This window comes from Phanerochaete carnosa (assembly GCF_000300595.1).
Source record: "Phanerochaete carnosa HHB-10118-sp unplaced genomic scaffold PHACAscaffold_13, whole genome shotgun sequence".
Taxonomy (NCBI): domain Eukaryota; kingdom Fungi; phylum Basidiomycota; class Agaricomycetes; order Polyporales; family Phanerochaetaceae; genus Phanerochaete; species Phanerochaete carnosa.
Window position 1 is genome coordinate 917,114 of NW_006767640.1, and position 8,624 is coordinate 925,737.

Genomic DNA, 8,624 nt, shown 5'->3' on the forward strand with positions numbered 1-8,624 from the left:
ATCCGCACTAGGTTGCAAACCCGGGTAAAAGTACGCGGGCACAAATCGCCCAAAAGTGACCTCAGGATCGGACCATCCTTCCCGCGGCGACCATGGCGAGCTTGAGGCTGCTTGAACTTGCGCTGTGTACCTTGATAGCTCTAAATGCTGCCTGTCCTGCCATGGACATCCTAGTCTTGTCAAACTTGCTTCTCTGGAAAGACCGTCTCGGCCATTAGCTTGACCTTTTCAGCCGTGTCTGCTACCATCAGCTTTGCCAGCGCATTCGGGCGTGCTACTAGGATTCTTGTGCCCAGCCCAGTTTTGACGATTGCTGGTGCGTGCAAATGGGCTGGGACCTTCAGGGTTCGAGAAGGACAAGAAGCGGAAGTGGAAGAGAACTGCTATCGGGCGCCCTGGGCCCACATGGGTGTGTTCGGATACTGCATGTGGGATGAATTGACTGGAGGAACATCGTGCGTTATCTATCTCTTCGGCTCGTCCTCGGTACCAGACAGATGTTTGCTGCCTACAGGATCGCTCGTGGTTACGGCAAAGTGAGGTCGCAGCACTAACATGAAGGAAAAATGAATGAATTGTAGGTTGCCATATGGAGAACGCAATGGTGACTTGGCCATTGCTAAGCCACAATGGCATCGTCAAGAGCCCACACTTTCATGTTTCGCCTGACGAGCGCACCGTCGTCCCGAGCGCAATCTCCCCACACACTACCTTCAAGTAGTCTCCGTTGCTGACTGGAAACGACTTGGATGATGAGTTGATCCAAAGCTCAAGCTTTCGAGCCTCTGCATCGTGGACGCCCTGTTGACCCCTCCGGGGAAGGACTGGAGTATTTGCGACCTGTTGACCAAGATCTAGATATCTAAGGCCGACTCCGCCCTCAGTCCCTTGGTGACCATCTCACCGCTCTACAGACGACTGCCTCTTTTACATCCATCGAAGCTCTAAACGTCGACTCACCGTTCGGGAGAACGTTCGCATGTTGAATAGAAGAGGGCAGGTCGCGAAGGATGCCTGCTGTAACTGGTCATGCAGTGCGTGTCTTGCATTGGCGCGTGAATAATTGTCATGACTCACCTCAGAGCACGACCGTTAGGGAACAGAAGGTGTACTCCGATAGTCTAAATGATACCTCCGTTACCTCAGTTTAGAGGTCTCGCACGCCTTTCCTTGAGAATCTTAGATCATCAAAGAATGGTGAGGCAACTAGAAGTGGTTCAAAATTATGTACGCCGTTTTTCCTTGTATATACAAAACAAAATTAATAGCTGCGTCACGAAGTCGATGAATAGGGCTTGAATACCAACCGATGATCTATGCTCAAGCTCGATCTGAGTGAATTACCAGGATCGGAGTGGGAGATCGTCTTACTTTGACGTGGGCACTTAGTTGAGCGAAGGCCAAATAGATCTTGCGCGAGTCTCAGAACATCGTGTGAAGTCGTCTTAACTGTATGTGGATACTAAACTTTCACAGCTCACCGCAGAAGCGGATGGTATGTCTCCCGAGCATTTGCAGACCGATCGTGATTACCTGTCGTCCGCGCACTGCCTTCGGTACGCACTCATTAGTCAGTCGTTCTATTTATCACTCCTTTCGATACGCACCGCTGATCTGTGAATCACAGACTGTAATCTGGCTCTTGTGGATGCATATGTATCCGGGTATCACGTCCGTTCATGTTTCGCTAGACTGTCCGAGCCGGGCGTAGCTTCACAGTCGATATTCGCGGAACCCGAGCAGCTCACGCAGTATTAATGTCCGATTCCTAACATGCATGTCATGCGGCACTCCTGATGCAGGTGGGCCCAGCACGTTCGATCATGCTGCCGTTCAGGATCTCCACCAAGGATTCTCTCAAATCGTCGAACCTTATTGCCCTTCTCGAAGGGCGAGTGCTTCCTGCGACGAGCCGTGGGTAGACTCGACCAAGGATGGCGCACCGACCTCATGCCGCTGGATGAGAGGATCATGTGAGGCATTTACCTCTATGAACGTGTCGACTCAAGGTGCGATTCGCGTTCAAGATGCCCTTCTCTCAGATTTCTCGCTCATCATTATGGTGTCAACAGGACACCTGCATATAGACACGGCCCGCATGTTGGATGCGAAGCCTCCATCAGCTCGCAAACATGTTCTTCAAAGGGCTGCTGGGCACCTTGCCACTACTCACTCTGTTGCGTAGCGCATCTGGCGACCTTCTTAGAGAGATTGAGGACGCCCTCAAGAATGCCACAGACTGCTCGTCGTGCCATGCGCTCCTCGTCCCGCTACAGACACTCGCACACCTCGGCGACGATGCATTCGTGGACACCTTCGTCTCGGTCTGCGATGATTTCGGGGTACGCGCATTAACCCGTCCTTTACTATTCTGCGAGCTCATTAACATCTGACGCACACATAGCTGGAAGATCCGGACGTCTGCCAAGGTATTTTCGCGAAAGATGGTCCTATCCTCGCGCACGACCTCCGTCGAATCTCCGCCACCGGCCAGACCGCGACCAAATTCTGCGACGCCGTGTTCGGGCTGTGTAACCCGCCGCCCGTAAACGCCTTCGCCGTCCCGTTTCCGAAAGCAGCGCCTGCCAACCCGAAAGCTTTCAAGTCCACTGGAAAGCTGCCCTTTCAGGTCATCCACATCAGCGACGTGCACATTGACAGATTCTACACTGTGCGGAGTCTCCTTGCGCTCGCTCGATGATTCTGAGGCTGATGACAAGGATTTGGATAGCTCGACTCGGAGGCGAACTGCACAAAGCCCATCTGCTGCAGGAACTTCGCGGACGAGACGGGTCCTCCGACGGAGCCTGCAGGCCCCAACGGCAACTCGCACTGCGACTCACCAGTGACCCTGGCCGACTCGATGCTCGAAGCGGCTCAGCGAATCGGCTCGACCGCCAAGTTTACACTATTCACTGGAGACGTGGTAGAGCGTGGGATTGCCCTCCTGTATTTTATAGTAGACGCTGACGAATAAGCCTGCGCAGATACGTCATGGCTGGTAACAAAAACGTTAGTACCGTCCCGGGAACTATGTGAATTTTGTCTTCCTCATCGTACGCCATAGAGAGGTCACCAACGATCTTGAAGCTTTCAATGCTGAGATGGCTTCCAAGCTGAAGGCGCCAGTCTACCCTGCCATCGGTTCGTGATATCGCAACTCTGTGGATTGCTAGATCTTCTGTTTGTTTTTTTTTGTATCCTAGGGAATCACGACTCTGTGCCATCGAACGCGTTCCCGCGTAACACTACAATTACGTCAATGGACGTGCAGTGGGTATTCGACACGCAGAGTGCCGGATGGGCTGTACGTCTTCGTAGCACCCCTCACCCAAAGGTATCGATTGCTTATGGCAGGATGGCCGTAGCGATGGATAGGCGCCACTGCCGCATTGCAAGAGGGACACACTTCCGGGAGCTATTCAGCTGTGGTACCCGGATTGAATTTGCGGTGAGTTTATTGCCTGTCGTGCCGTGCGTATGAAGAATTCAACGAGTCTGACAGCATCATTTCGGTCAACACGCAGTACTGGTACAAGCAGAAGTGAGCATGCCACCACACCACGAATGCACATTGGGTGTTAATATCTCCTACAGCTTTTGGGTATATGATAGCAACATTCAGCAGTGCGTCTTCTGTTTGTCGGTGTACTTCCAAGTGCCCCTGAACTAATGCTTGGCAAACAGGCCCGATCCGAATGGCCTACTCGCGTTTACGGTGCAAGAGCTTCAGGCTGCAGAAGACGCAGGCCAGCGTGCTTTCATCATTGGGCATATTCCGATGGGTAAGGAGGATCTGCTGAACGACCAGGTAAGTCCTGTCTGGTGTATACACGTATCATGCCCAATGGGAATGTTGCTGCCACCATGTAGTCGAATTATTACGACCAGATCACTCAGCGGTACAAGAACACGATCTCAGCACAGTTCTTCGGGCATAGTCACAAGGTGCGTTTCCCGAGCTCTGCGAGGCTGTGGTGCGACGTTTACTGTCATGAGTAGGACCAATTCGAGATCGCGTACTCGGATTACAGTAATCAGACAGCGTCGACGGCAACGAGTATCGCCTTTATCGCGCCGGCGTTGACGCCTACAAGTGAGTGTCCCATCTAACTATCGCGTATGGTACACAGCTAGAATCATTTTTTTGGCAAGGCGGCAATCCCGCGTTCAAGATCTACGACGTCGACCCGGATACATTCGAAATCATGGACGCGCGGGTGTACATCAGTGCGTCTCTCCCTTACCATGCTCCTAACCGCCCAAATTCATTTACACTCCTTCAGCAAATATTTCCGCACCGAACTTCCAATCTTCTCCGCCGCAATGGGAGTTCTACTATAGCGCACGCGCGACTTACGGCCCACTGGTGACGCCGCCCTTACCCGCCGACGCGCCGCTTGACGCCGCGTTCTGGCACAACCTCACCGAGGTTTTTGCGGTGAACGGCACAGCGTTCCAGATGTTTAACACGTTCATCAGTCGCGGTGGGGACGTGCAGGCGTGTGACGACAGCTGCAAGGCGGCGACGATATGCGATATGAGGGCGCTCAGGGCAGAGAACAACTGTGTAAGCACTCGTCGTCATCGTATACGTCTCTGGAGGAGGGCTGATGTGCGCGTGAAAAGGATAACCCGACGCCAGGGTTCATGTTCAAGCGTGGTGAAACAGAGGCGCACATCTCCGTCAGCGAATCAGATGCGTGTGAGGGAAAGGGCATTGCGCATATACTTAAGGCTTTGGTCAATCGAGTGAGTTTGTCATTGATTTCGATGAGGGTACCTGCTACGGCCTGTCTCGACACTAGCTGACAGAGTGATCGTAGGGCGACCTCGAGTGCGGCTTTGCACGCCTCAGAAAGAATGAACGGGTACTGAGAGGTATTTTTCAAGACTAATCGGAGTGGGTACAGAATGAGAAATACGGGATGAGGGGAATAGAATAACACATAGCATAAACAGTCTTCTGGGCATATGTGAGATTAATGTGAACGATGACTGCCCTCTAGCAAATCGCTGATAACTGCCCCGGCTTACCTATGTCCGCGTATACTGAATTCATTGTGCATCTAGGACTGATCAGTTAGCTTTCTTCAAGTTGTCATGTCGTGAGTGGACCTCTTGACAAATGACACACTGTCACCGAATCCTGCGTCTAGGTTCGTGCTCAGAGAGCCTCCATCAGAACAAGACTAATTGGGAAGATGTGCAAGGAGTAGTAGCAGATTCTGTTAGCGAGCGTGTCCGCCTCGAGTAGCTGTGAGCTGGCTCCGCGAGCCCCTGCATATATACCGAGTCCAGCCGGCCAGCCACGAAAACAGCTCCAATCACAACATGGCCTTGGTCGAAACGTCACATTGCACACGAATCGCAACTGTTTCAGAGAAACGGGTTAAAACGTGGGAAGATCCAATGAACCCAATCAGGCTACGGGGACAAGGTCAGAATTGAATAGCCTCCATTTTCATCGGCATCTCAGCTCTTATACCATCCTTGCCAACCGTAGGATAACTGACTCCAGCAAGATTCCAATAAATCTCCTTGTCGCTGGGAAGGAAGCGGAAGGGACGCAGCATGACGGCCAGCACAACCTCTGCGGAAGCACAGCGGTCAGACCCAAGTTTGACAAAACCACAGTAAAGACCTCTCACTCATTTCTAGCTGAGAGAACTTGAAGCCACTGCAAATGCAAATGAGAACCGAGCTTAGAAGGTGTAAGAAAAGGACTCACAGACAAGCTCTCCCGCCACCGAGGAATGTCATACTGTGTATTCCCCCGAGGAGGGATATTACCGTTGAACATTGAAGTTTAAATAGGGTAACTCACAGGTTCGCGTAGATACCAGGCACATGTGCCTCGCCAAGTGCCTTGGGAAGCGGCGTCAGCCAGCGCTCCGGCTTCCACTCCAGCGCATCCTCGCCCCAGATTGCCGGGTTACGGTTGCAGCCTCGCATAGAGATGAAGATTGGTGTGTCCTTCGGCACTGCAATCTCGCTAACGAGCGTGCCATCGAGGCCCCGCACGGGCTCTGAGAGTGGCATGACGATATCGTTGCGCGTCCTGGCAGGCTCATGTCAGCAACAACCGACAACAGAGCCAATCATGAGTGTCATACTCGCGACTGAGGAAAGCGACAGGAGGGTATCTATTCCAATACGGGTGAGCAGTAAGCACCGGTAGAACTCTCGGTCGACTCACAGACGCAGCGTCTCGCGACACACCGCATCGAGATAGGGGAGATCGACGAGCTGGCCGTACGGAACGTCCTCGCCGTCGGGGGCCGCCTGTACGAGCTCCGCACGGACCTTATCCTGGGCGTCCTGGTGTTCAGATAAGAGGTGGAGTGTCCGTGCGAGAGCATTGGATGTGGTATCTGTGGCAGCCAAAACGAGGGCGCTGCACGTGGAGTCCTGTGAGCGCACGTCCCTGGCCATGCCAGAGGAGATACTTGCGATATCTGAGCGATTATTTCTTCTTCGAGCAACTTGTCTCCCTCAGAAGCGTTTACATTTGCTCGGACTGCATTATAGCTATAAATCAGTTCCACTCAACAGAGTGAGCACTATCACTTGCTTAGAATACTCATGATATCCTTCCCCTTGCCAATCTGATGTACGACGGCGTCATCACCTCGGGCGAATGCAACCATCTTCTGCTCGTATATCTCCCTGGAGTGGGCCGCCATTGTCTGTGAAATTGTGCGCATCTTCTGTGCATTCTTATGCGGTACCCATCTGATGATTTGCCGGCGAATCACAAGGGGAATATAGGACGTGTAAAACGGCGCCAGTGCACGCCAGATGTGCAGCGCAAACGTTGTGGGTCTACTTACGCGTCAGAAGGAAGCGAAGGGCTGGCATGGGATTATAAAAAGGAAGTGCTCACATAAACTCTTTGAGAGCGATACCGAACTCATTTGTTGAGTTTGCCACGAGTGAGTCAAATGAGTATCCAAGGCCGCCCTGCCCAATAAGCTCAAGCGCGGTGCGACACATCCACTCCATAACGTTGACTTCCCCAAAGTCATCGTTGATCTTTGTAGAGACGGCTTCCCGAAGCTAAGCAAGGAAGGGTAGAGACAATGGAGTAGCCCCAAAGAGGTAGACAGACTTACGCAGTGGACAACATTGTAGAAAATTGGCGTCATATACCGCATGTGCGCGACGGAGAAGACAGGGTTCAACATCTTGCGCTGTTTGCGGTGATGCTCGCCTGCAGAGTTGCATGTTTCAGCAAAAGGAGCAGTATCCATCTGTGCTTACCTAATGTCGCAAACAATGCTGGCCCAATTGTCATATGATTCCATCTACGGTAGCCAATGTGAGCAGCTGCTACTCCCAGGCTGCGTTGCTACTTACTTGATGAACCACGATGCATCTTCGTACGTGTACTGATCTTTGACTATGATGCTATTCAGAGCCTTGGGGTCATAGACGTATAGGCCCTGGCCCTGGTGCATGATGAGGGAGATGATCGTGTATGCGCGTCAGAAGTGTTACACGTACGCCGAATGCCGTGTACACCTTCGAGACAGGTCCGTACTGCTGAGAAATCGTGTCGTGGAAGTCCCAGCCATGGCGATTGAACAGATTTTTGATGTTTCCTGAGGAAAGGTGAGATCAACGGACTGACAGCCAGTGCAAAAGAGAATAAAATGATTAGAGTAGCCACCTGTCCAGAATGAAGAGCGCTGTGGACCGGGTATGTTATCGAGGGGCGAGCGAACGAGAAAGTTACGGCAAAGCCTCCATAGGGTCCATGCAAGGGCCGCTAGGAGCGTGAACTGGAGGGGCGAAGTCATGGGGCAGTACTGTGGTTGGTGTGCTGGTCGATGGGCTAAATACTCGTGCTGCGATCCGTCCCAGGATATCCGCGGCTCATTTTCTTCACAAACCGGCGCACCATGGGGCGGGACACATTGTCCTGCTGCTCTTAATATGGCCCGAGTGATATCAAAAACAGTAGAGCGAGGAGGCAATAAACTTAACTTTATCACTTATAAGCTAGCTCAGCGAGGCGTAAAGACGACGCTCCGGCATAGCTAAAACAGTATTAGCTGCTCGCCTTTTGGGCAGCTGATACCGTGTTTAGCACTAGATGGACTGCGGCGCGAACACGTGAGGAAGTCGCAAAGCATGCGTAGGAGACTAGGAACCGTGTGCGGAGTGTCGGGACGCGACCCGTCTCACGATAGTGAGAATTATTGCCTTCATATGAAGATCAAGAATAGCCAAGGCTATCCACCTGACCACCGAGTTCAAGTAGACATGGCGACTGTCTGGTGTTATGGAAGGAAAAGATACTCACTACAAGTATCAACGCGCCGCAGATATTAAAACCCCGCAATAAGAGAGATTAAGTGCGGGTAAGAAATATAAACTCCGTCTTCATAGATGGACTTTCCGCCATCAAACGCTCTACAGAAAGATGGCAAAGGAGCCCTCGCTCGCCCTGGTCTGCACTACACCGCGAGTGCTCACATAAAGTGGTAGTACAATTTTTTCTTGAGAAGAACTCACCAAAACTGGTCCAAAAAGTCCAATTTTTCCTCAGTTGCACGTGGAGACGAAGGTGGGATCCGGTGCAAAACGGCACTAAAACACAGTATAAAACCGCCGTACTA

At 52.0% G+C, this 8,624-nt stretch overlaps 2 protein-coding genes across 2 annotated transcripts; one reads left to right on the top strand and one right to left on the bottom strand.

The window, feature by feature from the left end:
* Positions 1-2,132: 2,132 nt before the first annotated feature.
* On the top strand, positions 2,133-4,812 carry PHACADRAFT_106798 (uncharacterized protein; the record flags this gene model as incomplete). Its single annotated transcript, XM_007401753.1, has 15 exons — positions 2,133-2,342; positions 2,405-2,671; positions 2,732-2,933; positions 2,988-3,012; positions 3,068-3,144; positions 3,207-3,307; positions 3,369-3,451; positions 3,506-3,544; positions 3,598-3,627; positions 3,688-3,811; positions 3,874-3,948; positions 4,003-4,096; positions 4,156-4,230; positions 4,287-4,570; positions 4,630-4,812. 15 exons carry the CDS (start codon positions 2,133-2,135, stop codon positions 4,810-4,812), a joined length of 1,869 nt encoding a protein of 622 aa, XP_007401815.1.
* Positions 4,813-5,384: 572 nt separating this feature from the next.
* On the bottom strand, positions 5,385-7,887 carry PHACADRAFT_265422 (uncharacterized protein). Its single transcript, XM_007401754.1, has 14 exons — positions 7,673-7,887; positions 7,507-7,604; positions 7,360-7,451; positions 7,264-7,307; positions 7,116-7,213; positions 6,887-7,059; positions 6,575-6,825; positions 6,454-6,520; positions 6,200-6,397; positions 6,117-6,146; positions 5,828-6,061; positions 5,732-5,764; positions 5,652-5,680; positions 5,385-5,593 (listed from the first exon to the last, which is right to left on the bottom strand). The coding sequence occupies exons 1-14, from the start codon at positions 7,800-7,802 to the stop codon at positions 5,442-5,444; spliced, it is 1,629 nt and encodes a 542-aa protein (XP_007401816.1). The 5' UTR covers positions 7,803-7,887; the 3' UTR covers positions 5,385-5,441.
* Between the last annotated feature and the right edge of the window lie 737 nt (positions 7,888-8,624).